We start from the raw sequence: 14,799 nt of genomic DNA, 5'->3' as shown, positions 1-14,799 counted from the left end.
GAGCATTTCAGAGAACACCTCTGGGACACCCGGACCAACCAACCCAACCACCCTGTGGCTCAACACTTCAACTCCCCCTCCCACTCCACCAAGGATATGCAGGTCTTTGGACTCCTCCATCGCCAGACCACAACAACACGACATTTGGAGGAAGAGTGCCTCATCTTCCGCCTAGGAACCCTCCAACCACAAGGGATGAACTCGGATTTCACCAGTTTCCTCATTTCCCCTCCCCCCACCTTGTCTCAGTCAAATCCATCAAACTCAGCACCGCCTTCCTAACCTGCAATCTTCTTCCTGACCTCTCCGCCCCCACCCCAGTCTGACCTATCACCCTCACCTTGACCTCTTTCCACCTATCGCATTTCCGACGCCCCTCCCCCAAGTCCCTCCTCCCTACCTTTTATCTTAGCCTGCTGGACAAACTGTCCTCATTCCTGAAGAAGGGCTTATGCCCGAAACATCGATTCTCCTACTCTTTGGATGCTGCCTGACCCGCTGCGCTTTTCCAGCAACACATTTTCAGCTGGAAACTTTAATAACCTCTCTGACCTCCCGTATCTGCAATCCTCTCTTTCTCTTAGACCCTCCCCTCCTTTAACTAGTTTAAAGTCCTTGTGACCATTCTATTTATCCTTTCCACACAGATCCTGGTTCAGGTGGAACCTGTCCAATATTGACATCAGTGCCACAAGAAATGGAACTCTTCTTTCCTGCACCATTCCTTTGAGCTTTGACTCAGTTTTGAGTTATTAATCTCAGAACCAGAAACAAAAAAGAAAACTATAGAAATAAAAAAAGGAAGTGTAAGTGAGGATAACATTATTTAGTGTAAGATATTGGTGGACATAAAAAAATGGAGGACAGTGAGGAAGCAGTATTGTGCATGCAGGACTGAGCATGGGATAGGTGGCGGGTGGAGGAATTTTGGGCAGGTTAGAACCCAAAACCAATGAGGATAGTGCTTGAGAGCAAAGAGAAAACAGGTGATGATAGGATTTTTATTTTGCTGGTTTGTGTAGAAAGTGAAACTGTTGTGTGTAGTATACAAGTCATGAAAATACTCCCAGAACTCCCATGATGAATGTATTGCATCAACATTGCATGTAACTGATCATATAGTTTGAAAATATGTGCTCAATGGTTCCAGTCATAGTGATTTGATTCTCTAACCTGCAATAAATCAGTTACTATCAGCTGTGACGGCAATAGCACTGTTAAAATTGGCCCTCACATCCTCTGGCCAAAGGTAAAAAAGTCTAATAATCAGTGCTTTTGCTTCAAATCTTCTAATCTTTGCTTTAAGTGAACCCCACCTATCCAGAAATTAAGTGTGTGTAGAGATCGGATGAGGACTGCATTGGATTCAGCTGTGACCCCCTAGGAGAATGTCAGTTAGCATTCTATGCCACTCATACATGGAAAACAGTTACTTGAGTAAAGTACTTTGTCAGGGTGCCCAGAACTTGTGCAACCAACACCCTGTAGAGAGGGGTAGAACTGAGAAGAGACACAGGCAGAGAAAAAATTCCTAAAAAAAAGCCAATTTCCAATCAAGAGCATCTGCAGCAATTATAGTATTATTTAGTCCAATGACTCAAATAAACAAACTGAGCCTATATACTGGACCTTTGTAGGAACACACAACTTTATTCATGCAGGCAATCACATCTATGGAAATTGTTTTCACATTCCATTCAAATTACTATTGGTAAGATGAAGTAACTAGACTATAATAATTAAATAATCAACTCTTTAGAAAACTTGTAAATAACTGTTGTCTATTTAATATGTGTATGGAAATTTCCTCCTCATCTTAGCTTCTTTCATGCCATACACAATCACTATTCTACATTTGCAAAGGACGGTGAGCTATTGAGATCTTGAGCTTCTAATAAAATTACTTAGTAATTAGTCAACAGGAACAACTACGGCCAATTCAACATTGCCCAACGAATATGCATACTCAAGTTAGCCAGCAGCTGAGTTTGTGAACTCAGGGAAATATTTTACACCCTCAGTTAAACATGAGGTGAATCCTGTGTCTCAGCCATGAATTCATTTAACAAAAGCAAAATACGACAGCTGCTGGAAATCCAAAATTAGAACAAAAGATAGCTGCAAATATGCATCAGGTCAGTCAGCCTATGTGGGGTAAGAAATAGAGTTGACGTTCAGGTCATTGATCTTTCATAAGGACTGGAAAGAGCTGCAACTGTCAGGGAAAGGAAGGGGAGGGAAGTAGCATTAAAAATGGGAAGGTCTGTGATACAGTGGTTTGCAGGATTACATCTTTCCTGCCTTTCCTGTCCTCCCATGCTAAGTACTTCCAACAGTTCTGTTATTGTATTAGATATTTATTTTAAAGTTGGTCATTTACAAAACAGAGCTGAGACCATTTTTAATTGTAAAGAAATATAATCGCATTGCTTGACAGCAAATCATATTGGTTCAGCTCTGAAATTCAAACATGGAATACCAGAAAACACTTAACATCTTCATACAGTGCTATTTTATTAGAAGTCCTAATGTAGCAAAACAATCAAGATTAACATCTCTGTTTAAATGACAAGGAGAGAATGTGTAGATATTTTAACATTGTCCACTAGAATCCTAGGACATCAGTTCAGATGGATCATACTTAGTGACTTGCTTCAAACATCAAATAAAACCAATTTCTATTATAATGAGCAAAATATTCATGCAAAAATTGTCATTTATATACCGTTTGTAAATCATTTTCGAGCTGGCACAATGAGCAAACTGAGAACATTTGCAATTTGTTGTTGGATTGCCAATATGTTCATTGTACCACAAGTACATGGAATTTAAAATATGCCATCAAAAATGCCAAGCAGAGCATCACATTCTTCCTCTGAAGCATGTCTGAAATAGACAAAATTGCAGTCAAATAGAAATAATCTACAGCGTACACAACAAAATAAGTAACTTAAGATTTATCATAAAATATTGATGTTTGCATTTTCACCATGTAAAATCCTGAAGTTCAGAAATACATGCTCTCACCTGGATTCTCTTTCAGTGCCATCCTGACGGAAACAATCCAAAGGGCCAATGCTTTTGAAACACTTCACTGTGTTTAGTTCAGAAGTTGTAGAGTTCAATCCAGAAGATGCAGAGTTCAGTCCTTCCTCAGAACCTTGCACAACATTTGAGTTCCAAGTTCCAAGAATTTTAGGCTGCAATATAAATTGACCAATTTTCAAAAATATCCCAAGGACAATTTCTTTGTCAGAATGTTTAACTGCCATAAATAGCTTGCTGCATTTCCCTTGTACTAAATGCTGTTTAATGTCCTACAGTATTGAAATTGCAACATTTAATGCCATTGTATAAACAATGGGAATTTATGTCCCTGCTATTACAGTGGATGTTTTAAATTATCGACTTCAAACAGACTTAAAACCCTGATAAAGTAAAGGTGGGATGATTTAATTATACCTATTAGTATCATAAAAGTAACTTCAAAGCACGTGCTGTTCCGAATACATTTTATTATATAAGATGTGGAATATACAACGGCTCAGTGGTTAGCACTGTCGCCTCACAGCGCCAGGGACTCGGGTTTGATTTCAGACTCGGGTGACAGTGTGGAGTTTTCTCCCCGTGCCTGTGTGGGTTTCCTCTGGGTGCTCCAGTTTCTTCCCAAAATCCAAATACGTGCAGATTAGGTGAATTAGAAATTGCCCACAGTGTACAGGAATGTGTAGGTTAGGGGCAAATGTAGAGCAATTAGGGTAGGGGAATGGGTTTGGATGGGATACTCTTCAGAGACTCAGTGTGGACTTGTTTGGCTGAAGGGCCTATTTCCACACTGTAGGGATTCTATTCTATTCTATATTTTTATCTTCAATATTGATAACACATTACTTAAAAAAGTACAGATTTTATGTTGAATTTATGCTGGCATTGATACAAATTTAACACTGAATTTAGCAGAGAAGCACACTTTTTTACCAGTTGAAATACACTAACTCTGAAAGTACTGCACTAAATTCCTTGCCAAGAATTGATAAAGGTATCAGATTCTTAACCAGCAAATTTGAGAGACAGTTCTGAGACTAAAACTTGCAACCTTCCAAAAGTATTTGCTTGTTATACGGGATAAACGTCTTTATGTTACTACAGCGTACTTACTTTTTCTTGCACTGTTGAGTTAAATGACAATTTAGAATTCAAGGAACCAGGCTGTTCTCTTGTTGGCAGACATCCAACACTAAGAATAATGAAACTAAGTTGAGCAAAAACTATTCATTACTTACAGCAGCAACATCAAATTATTAGAATTTGGAGTTTATATCAAAAAGCAAGAGAATGTTTTAAAAATGAGCACTTATGATGTTCTTAATTATAATGTTATTCTTGGGGTGAGCTGTATTTGAGAGAGCATTGTTTTAAACACCTTATAACAACTTCTTTTTGGTTGTTAGACTATTAAGAGGTGATGGCATAGTGTATTGTCACTAGGCTGTTCATCCAGAATCACAGATAATGTTGTGGATACCATCTCGGACACTTCCCTCACCTTCCTGGACGTCTCCATATCCGTCAATGGTAACCGACTCAACACAGGCATCTTCTACAAATCCACTGACTCCCACAGCTACCTGGACTACACCTCCTCCCACCCTACCTCCCATAAAAATGCTATCCGTTATTCCCAATTCCTTCGTCTCTGCTGCATCTGCTTCCAGGAGGACGAGTTCCACCACAGAACACACAAGATGGCCTCCTTCTTCAAAGACTGCAATTTCCCCTCGCACGTGGTCGATGATGTCCTACAGCGCATCTCATCCACTTCCTGCACCTCCACCATCGAACCTCACCCCTCCAACCGCAACAAGGATAGAACACCCCTTGTCCTCACCTTCCACCCCACCAATCTCCATATACATCGCATCATCCTCCGCTATTTCTGCCACCTACAAACGGACCCCATCACCAGAGAGATATTTCCATTCCCACCTCTATCCACTTTCTGTAAAGACCATTCCTTCCGCGACTCTCTTGTTAGGTCCATGTGCCCCACCCCAATCTTCCCCTGCAACCACAGGAATTGCAAAACCTGCCCCACACCTCCCCCTTCACCTCTGTCCAAGGCTCCAAAGGAGCCTTCCACATAGAGTCATAGAGTCATAGAGATGTACAGCATGGAAACAGACCCTTCGGTCCAACCTGTCCATGCCGACCATATATCCCAACCCAATCTAGTCCCACCTGCCAGCACCCGGCCCATATCCCTCCAAACCCTTCCTATTCATATACCCATCCAAATTCCTCTTAAATGTTGCAATTCCACCAGCCTCCACCACATCCTCTGACAGCTCATTCCATACACGTACCACCCTCTGCGTGAAAAAGTTGCCCCTTAGGTCTCTTTTATATCTTTCCCCTCTCACCCTAAACCTATGCCTTCTAGTTCTGGGCCCCCCAACCCCAGGGAAAAGACTTTGCCTATTTATCCTATCCATGCCCCTCATAATTTTGTAAACTTCTATAAGGTCACCCCTCAGCCTCTGACGCTCCTGGGAAAACAGCCCCAGCCTGTTCAGCCTCTCCCTGTAGCTCAGATCCTCCAACCCTGGCAACATCCTTGTAAATCTTTTCTGAACCCTTTCAAGTTTCACAACATCTTTCCGATAGGAAGGAGACCAGAATTGCATGCAATATTCCAACAGTGGCCTAACCAATGTCCTGTACAGCAGCAACATGACCTCCCAACTCCTGTACTCAATACTCTGACCAATAAAGGAAAGCATACCAAACGCCTTCTTCACTATCCTATCTACCTGCAACTCCACTTTCAAGGAGCTATGAACCTGCACTCCAAGATCTCTTTGTTCAGCAACACTCCCTAGGACCTTACCATTAAGTGTATAAGTCCTGCTAAGATTTGCTTTCCCAAAATGCAGCACCTCGCATTTATCTGAATTAAACTCCATCTGCCACTTCTCAGCCCATTGGCCCATCTGGTCAAGATCCTGCTGTAATCTGAGGTAACACTCTTCGCTGTCATCTATCAGAATTTTACCTTCACTTCCACACGTCACTTACTGTATCAGTTGCTCCTGATGCGGTCTCCTCTACACCGGGGAGACAGGACGGCTACTCACAGGGTGCTTCAGAGAACATCTCCAGGACACCCGCATCAACTAAACCCACCACCCCGTGGCCGAACACTTCAACTCCCTCTCCCACTCTGCCAAGGACATGCTGATCCTGGGCCTCCTCCATCGCCACATCCTTGGGACCTTCAATGTGGATTTCACAAGTTTCCTCATTTCCCCTTCCCCCCACCTTATCCCAGTTCCAACCTCCCAACTTGACCACGTCCTCATGACCTGTTCTACTTGTCCATCTTCCTTCCTACCTATCCACTCCATCCTCTTCTCTGACCTATCACCATTACCCCCACCTCCACCTATCTATTGCTCTCTCAGCTACCTTCCCCCCAGACCCATCCGCCTCCTATTTTTAAAAAAAGCTCAAGATGACGCCGGATATGGTTGACTCCTTGCCAGCTCCTGCGTGCAGATACAAGTTTCCTATTTCCTACAATTGTTTTACACTCTTTAAACTTAATAGCATGATTTTAAAAAATACTAATAACTTTGTGTTAGCTATCCTATTGTTCTTAGAATACTGAATGGACTCACAAACTCTTAACATTCGCCTGTACCTGTGTTTTTGTTTTTGCTGCTGTTTTCCTATTATTTACTTAGCTATGCTACTTAACTATGTGATCTGCCTGTATTGCCTCCAATCCTCTTCCTTTGTGCTCGGCATAACTGCAACTTGTGAAAAAAATTCTCCCCTCAATTCTCACAAGACTTCTACATACCAGAAATCTTAGATGTCATTTTCTTCTAAATACTGCCTACAGGTTAGGGGCATTCAGACTTAACTCACCACTGGCTTTTGGTTATTTTGTCTATCTTTGTACCGAGGATGTAATGAGATCTAGAGCTAGGAGAAGCTTGGTGGTCCTGGTGGAAGTCCCTCTCCAACTGCAACTCCCAGGTCATTTCCTCTGCCCTGAAGCTCTTCAACCATGTCGTGAAACAAACTCGCTACCACAACCACATTTGCTTCCTCAGTGCCTGCCTCCGTAACCAACTCATCCCACACGGACTCCGGACCACCTTTAAACCAGCAGAGTTCGGACCTGAACAGGACAAACAGTACAGACTACAGATTCAAAAACACCAGCAACGGTTCTCCTTCAAGATCCTCCGCTCCACACTCTCAGCAATGCGCCGGCACCTAACCTCTTTTCAGTCATCCCTGCCTCAGCTGAGGGCCCACTCTCTCAGAATTACAAAGGACCCACTCTGTACTACACCCTCAGGAGAATTCATACTCTCAACAAACAGTATTTCAATTCCATCTCAAACATCAAAAACTGTAAGTACAACAAACTTTTATCTACCCACCTCCATAACCAGCGCTCCTCAAACATTCCAGAAGATTCCCCTGGCCTCGGAATCTACTCAGACGCCATTAGCCATGTGGCTGATGCAGCTGCCACCCCCACGCTGATTGGTGATGTCACTTCTGCCCCCATCATGGCCACTCCCACAACCACTTCCACCCCTCACAATTCCTCATGCATCACACGTGACATCACTTCTGCCCCTCACATCATCGCTGATGCCACATGCTCAGTGACTTCCGCCACCCCTACTGCTGTGGTCACCACCACTTCCGCCCCCACCAGCGCCACTCACCTGCATTCTGCTGACACGCCCCCCCAGGAACCCCACTGTCACTATCCCCACCCCCCAGAACCCCGAGGGGAACACTACCCCTGCTCATTACTCCACCCCCATTCCACCCACCACCACACCCACTCCAGTTACAGGTTCCGCCCCCACTCCCAGCTCTACACCCACACCAGATACCAGCTCCCAGCCCTGCCGTGTTTTCACCATCCCCCCAGACCTCCCCCTCACTGAGGACAAATGATCAGTCGTCAGCAAAGGACTCACCTTCATCCCCCTCCGTCCACGCATCAATGAATTTAATACACGCCCTGACGTCGAACAATTCTTCCGTCACCTCTGCCTCCGAGCTTACTTTCACAATCAGGATTCCCGCCCACCTTCCGAGGACCCCTTTGCCCACCTCCAACACACTGCATCCACCTGGACACCCCGCGCTGGCCTATTATCTGCCCTCGACCTCTTCATTTCCAACTGCCACCGGGACATTAACCGCCTCAACCTGTCTACCTCCCTCCCCCACTCCAACCTCTCACCCTCACAACGCGCAGCCCTCCAATCCCTCTGCTCCAATCCCAATCTCACCATCAAGCCAGCAGATAAAGAGGGTGCAGTGGTAGTCTGGCGCACTGACCTCTACACCGCTGAAGCCAAACGCCAACTCGAGGACACCTCTTCCTACTGCCCCGTCGACCATGACCCCACCCCTCCATCACCAAACCATCATCTCCCAGACCATACTGAGGAGAAAGTGAGGACTGCAGATGCTGGAGATCAGAGCTGAAAATGTGTTGCTGGAAAAGCGCAGCAGGTCAGGCAGCATCCAGGGAACAGGAGAATCGACGTTTCGGGCATAAGACCTTCTTCAGACCATACTGAACCTCATCACCTCAGGAGATCTCCCACCCACAACTTCCAACCTCATAGTCCGGGAACCCCGCACTGCCCGGTTCTACCTCCTTCCCAAGATCCACAAGCCTGACCACCCTGGTCGACCCATTGTCTCAGCATGCTCCTGCCCCACTGAACTTATCTCTACCTACCTCAACACTGTCCTATCCCCCCAGTCCAGGAACTCCCCACATACGTTCGAGACACCACCCACGCCCTCCATCTCCTCCAAGACTTCCGTTTCCCCGGCCCCCAACGCCTCATTTTCACCATGGGTAACCAATCCCTCTACACCTCCATCCGCCATGACCAGGGCCTCCAAGCCCTCTGTTTTTTCCTCTCCAGACATTCCCAACAGTACCCTTCCACCGACACTCTCATTCGTTTGGCCGAACTAGTCCTCACCCTTAACAATTTCTCCTTTGAATCCTCCCACTTCCTCCAGACCAAAGGGGCAGCCATGGGCACACATATGGGCCCCAGCTATGCCTGTCTCTTTGTTGGCTACGTAGAGCAGTTGATCTTCTGTAATTACACCGGCACCACTCCCCACCTCTTCCTCCGCTACATTGATGACTGCATTGGCGCCACCTCGTGTTCCCGCGAGGAGGTTGAGCAATTCATCAACTTCACCAACACATTCCACCCTGACCTTAAATTTACCTGGACCATCTCTGACACCTCCCTCCCTTCCTGGACCTCTCCAACTCCATTAATGACGACCGTCTTGACACTGACATTTTTTACAAACCCACCGACTCCCACAGCTACGTGGATTACACCTCTTCCCACCCTACCTCTTGCAAAAATGCCATCCCGAATTCCCAATTCCTCCGCCTCCACAGTATCTGCTCCCAGGAGGACCATTTCCACCACAGAACACACCAGATGGCCTCCTTCTTTCGAGACCGCAATTTCCCTTCCCACGCTTTGGAGGGCATCTTTAACCGCATCTTGTCCACATCCCGCACCTCTGCCCTCAGACCCCACCCCTCCAACCGTAACAAGGACAGACGCCCCTGGTGCTCACCTTCCACCCTACCAACCTTCGCATAAACCAAATCATCCACCGACATTTCCGCCACCTTCAAAAAGACCCCACCACCAGGGATATATTTCCCTCCCCACCCCTTTCCGTCTTCCGCAAAGACCGTTCCCTCCGTGACTATCTGGTCAGGTCCACACCCCCCTACAACCCACCCTCCCATCCTGGCACTTTCCCCTGCCACCGCAGGAACTGTAAAACCTGCGCCCACACCTCCTCCCTCACCTCTATCCAAGGCCCTAAACGAGCCTTCCACATCCATCAAAGTTTTACTTGCACATCCACTAATATCATTTATTGTATCCGTTGCTCCCGATGCGGTCTCCTCTACATTAGGGAGACTGGGCGCCTCCTAGCAGAATGCTTTAGGGAACATGTCCGGGACACCCGCACCAATCAACCACACCGCCCCGTGGCCCAACATTTCAACTCCCCCTCCCACTATGCCGAGGACATGGAGGTCCTGGGCCTCCTTCACCGCCGCTCCCTCACCACCAGATGCCTGGAGGAAGAATGCCTCATCTTCCGCCTCGGAACACTTCAACCCCAGGGCATCAATGTGGACTTCAACAGTTTCCTCATTTCCCCTTCCCCCACCTCATCCTAGTTCCAAACTTCCAGCTCAGCACTGTCCTCATGACTTGTCCGGACTTGTCCTACCTGCCTATCTCCTTTTCCACCTATCCACTCCACCCTCTCCTCCCTGACCTATCAACTTCATCCCCTCCCCCACTCACCCATTGTACTCTATGCTACTTTCTCCCCACCCCCACCCTCCTCTAGCTTATCTCTCCACGCTTCAGGCTTACTGCCTTTATTCCTGATGAAACATCGATTTTGCTGCTCCTTGGATGCTGCCTGAACTGCTATGCTCTTCCAGCACCACTAATCCAGAATCTGGTGGAAACCAAACTGAGCACTGGTTTGCAGGTTATTGGTGAGTAATGCTGCCTGGTGGCACCATCAATTACACCTTCTACCACTTAGTCGATGATTTAATGTAGACTGATGGGACAGACAATATTTCACTTTGTCAGGTCGAGCCAGAGTTGCTGCTGTACTGGAACTGCTTGGTTAAGGATGTGGCTACTGCTGGGGAATTCAGTACTCCAGCTGGGATGTTGTCAAGCAGGAAAATATAGCATTTCAAAAGGACAGAAACAAGTTGGTGGAGTAGGCAGACAAGCAACATATGGGGAAGTATCCAGTGCTCTCAACCATTTCTTGATATTGCTAAAAGACTTCAGGAAGACATCAAAATGAACCATTCTCTCAGCACTTCCAAATCCACATCAAATTTTCAACATTATTTTGAAGGAACATTTATGTATTATTTCACACTTGACACTCTGGTTGGAGATACCTTTACCAGAAACTGAGTTGTTAAAATATCAAAATCTTAACATAAATTTAAGAGATTTTGAGACATCCTGGGTGGTAAAGCAGTAGCACCCAAAAATGACTGGGAAGAATTTACTGCCCCATTCTCAGGGTCAGTGAGTTCAATAGCACTCTGACAAAGAATTCAGAATAGATTGTTGCATGGTTTTTTAAAGCAAGTTCACAGTTAAGTGGATATTTAAGATGGAGTCCTTTGAAAGCCATCACAAAAAAGTCCAAAGATAAGCAGTTATTTATGTTGTGGTGTTGGAAGAAGTACACAAAAATATCACAGGTTTCTATTTCACTTGCCATACAGAGAACAGATACCTTCACCACCCTTTCAAGCTATCTTTCTACTGGTCCAGGGGCAGCAGCCAAACACTGAAGTGAGCTGGAACAACAAAATTGTCCAAGACAGTTTATTTATTTATTGCCTGCAACTTGCTGTCCCTACATCATCAAAGTTAGGCTCTCAAAATGGATCTTTTTTCCATTATAACTGTAGACTAGCTGCAGTGACTGTTAGCCAGATTGGAAACAACAAACTTGGAAAATTTTCACACAGACTGAAAATCTACACCATTTATCTTAAAATAGGGTAGAAAAGAATTTGATATAAATACGTTAAACACAGATACAATAACATTGTTCCTAGACTCCCACCATGTCAAGAATAATCACACTGTAAAGCTCACCTTTTATGTTTGTCGTTCATTATTTGGTTTTGAAACTTGTTCAAAGGACATTCAGACAACTGATTGTACTCTGTTAAGTTTGGATATATGCCAAAAAAAGAATCAGTTTAGATAATACAAAATTGAACATTTTTAGATTTGATTGACTTTTTAATCATTCCCAAGTATATAAAAGTTACTTCTCTGAGCAAAAATGCTGAACTTTTAATGTTGCCTCTTAGAAATTATAATACTTGTTTATCAGAATTCTCAACAATGCAAAAGCATTCAAACATTACAGTTTTGAAACAAAGCCAATCAAAGCTGACTTCAAAATCCACTACATGGAGAAAGAAACATTTCTAAGTTTGGTAAGTTTCTTATTATTTGCATATTAATTTAAAATAGGATGAAATTGAGAACATTGCAAGTGTGGTGTTTTCAAGAAATGTCCTCCTGTCGACCATGGCTCCATTGGTAGCATTCTCAACTCTGAGTCACAAAGGTTCCAGCTTCAAATCCCACTTCAGACCTGGACCTGAAAAATCAAGGCTGATACTCATTGCAGTACTAAGGGAGAGCTACACTGTGAAAGGTGATATTTTTCAGATGAGAGTTTAAGTACTTAGGCTTATCTGCCTCATTGGTTGGTTGTAAAGAACCCATGGTATTATTTTGAAAAAGGGCAGTGAATTATCCCCAGTCTCCAAACGAATACCTACCCGTCAATCAACTTCATAAGAAACAAGTCATCTGGCTATTATAACTTCTGTTTGTGGGAGATTGCTGTACAAAACACTGACTCCCATGTTTCCTACATTATAATAGTGGCCATACTTCAATAATATCTTGGCTGTAAAGCACTTTGAGACATCTGGTGGTTGTGAAAAATGCCATTTAAATTCAATACTTTCTCTTTCAGCCAATCAAAAGAATTGTACAGATATATTTAGAGACACACAATAAAACAATATCAGCAATACACATGTGACAGCTCTAAAAGCTGGAGGTTTATACCAAGTGGGAATATTGCAGAATATTGCACTGGCAGTGTGAGTCCAAATGGATGTTGCACTGCTGCTTGCTTGTTTTGGACCTTGGAATTTTAGCCAGCTTCTGCATGGGGTTTGCTGGAATATAAATCCTGTGATCCTGAGCAGCAAGTTGATTTTTCTTGCTGCTGTGAAGATCTTAGAAAAGGATGCAATTTTGGATTTCCCTCCAATAGTCCTTTTAAAGACCATATGTTAAGCCTGTCAACAGCTGGAGAAAGTAGAATTGGATACATTTGCTTCATCTGCCCATTCCTCCTATACAAGATCCTACACCAGGTCCCGATTTCAACATTTATTGGACCTACGACTGGTTTTACACTCTTGTCAGCTAAGTGGCCATTGAATGGTATAATTAAAACGTGAGTCGGACAAGGAAATGGTTGTATCATTGTATCAATGTACAATTTGATTTTCCTCTGCCAATCACCATTTTTTCAGGCAAGAAAAGATGACTGGCAGTCGAAAAGTTTTGTTACTATCAATCAAAACTTCCAACCACTGAAACTTCATGAAGAAATTAACTATTGCTTAAGAGATTTGAAAAGAATAGAATAATTCAAAAGATCAGCATAAATACCTGTTTGATAATGTTCATTAATGTTCATTTCCTCTGAACAAATAGAATTGCTTGCATTTACTAACTTCTCATCATCAAAGTCATTCCATAAGTCATCTCCTAGGTCAAAATTCACATTCATCTCTTCTGGCGACCAATAATCACTCTCATTTGCATCAGTAGAGTTGAAACTGAAAGATTCTACAGAAGTTTGGTGTGATGGAAACACAGTTGAATTCTGTTGTGAAGGAGCTGCAGGATATTTTCAGAAAATATTATTTAAATAATTTTGACAAAATATTTTATAGAAAATGGTCTTCCCCACACTACATGCCAATCACCAACTAAGATAGTTGAAAGTTTCTTCTGGACTTTCATTTGTGTCAGCCTTGAATTGTCTCCTATATGTGTAACTGCTAAACCCTCATCTCTGGGCTGAAATAACTGGCAATGTCTAGGTGCTTTAGCTAATTTCAGCAGCTTGTGAGTTCAAATCTGCAACAATGAAGTTCTGCACCAACCTGTTCCACTACCGTGACACCATAGTCACCATATTTATATCCATATAAATCAAGGAAATCTGATTTTATAAGGTGGAACAATCACAGAAAGTAAATCATTAGGTAAGATCTCTTCATCATGAAAAATCACATCATTGAGGAAAGTTCATCAAGGGAATTACAGAGCTTAGTGTCTAAACACATAAAGACACTTCTAATGGCAGAACAATTAAAATAAGAGATGCTCAAGAGATGGGGCTGGAATCCCACATGTAAAGGGAGGGTGAAGCCATGAAGTGATTGAAAAACAAGGATAAAAATTTTAAAACTGATGTGTTGGTTGGCAGTGTGTGGTAAAGACAAAAATATAACCCGACAGTATATTGGGAATGTTGTCCACAATTCACTGTGCTTACATTTGAATGTTACTGAATAGAAATATAAATGTTTGGTCAATTCCCTTGGTAACACTAAAGATTTCCTTTAAAAATCATAAATTATGTATTTTAAAGAAGATTATAAAGTATAGTCAGGGCAAACAACAAAGACCTTCCAAACAATCTAATGGATAATAATGTCATTGACATTGTATGGATATTTTAATCAATGTAGATAGCACTACACATTTCTAAATATCATACTGGTGCATACTAACCTAACACTATTACAATACTAAAATATCCTTCGTTCCTGCAAAGGGGTATTGCCCAAAACATTACTTTAGACTTTTTTTCCTTTTTAGATGGTGAACAATCTGTTGTACATTAAGCATTTTGGACACCATATTCTGCAATTTAGTCTACATTTAGAATCCTTAATTGTTAAAATTAGATTATTTGAACATTAACATATTGCCGTTTAATGTTTTCATATTCTCTCTACTATTTCAATAACATCACATAACCATTCAAAAATAAACAGACCAAATCCTTTGTTAATATAATGCAGAAAAA

General features: G+C 43.1%; 1 protein-coding gene across 1 annotated transcript; it reads right to left on the bottom strand.

Moving 5' to 3' along the window:
* Positions 1-2,757: 2,757 nt before the first annotated feature.
* LOC148149095 (putative ATP-dependent DNA helicase HFM1) lies at positions 2,758-13,564 on the bottom strand. Its single transcript, XM_087990445.1, has 5 exons — positions 13,368-13,564; positions 11,757-11,826; positions 4,159-4,237; positions 3,028-3,200; positions 2,758-2,886 (listed from the first exon to the last, which is right to left on the bottom strand). The coding sequence occupies exons 1-5, from the start codon at positions 13,486-13,488 to the stop codon at positions 2,829-2,831; spliced, it is 501 nt and encodes a 166-aa protein (XP_087846571.1). The 5' UTR covers positions 13,489-13,564; the 3' UTR covers positions 2,758-2,828.
* Positions 13,565-14,799: the final 1,235 nt, after the last annotated feature.

The sequence above is a fragment of the Chiloscyllium plagiosum genome, unplaced genomic scaffold (assembly GCF_037043375.1).
Source record: "Chiloscyllium plagiosum isolate Xiang-an unplaced genomic scaffold, Cpla_swu_hap1 HiC_scaffold_9, whole genome shotgun sequence".
Taxonomy (NCBI): Eukaryota; Metazoa; Chordata; class Chondrichthyes; order Orectolobiformes; family Hemiscylliidae; genus Chiloscyllium; species Chiloscyllium plagiosum.
The sequence above is the reverse complement of the archived record's forward strand: the minus strand, read 5'-3'. Positions and strand labels throughout refer to the sequence as shown.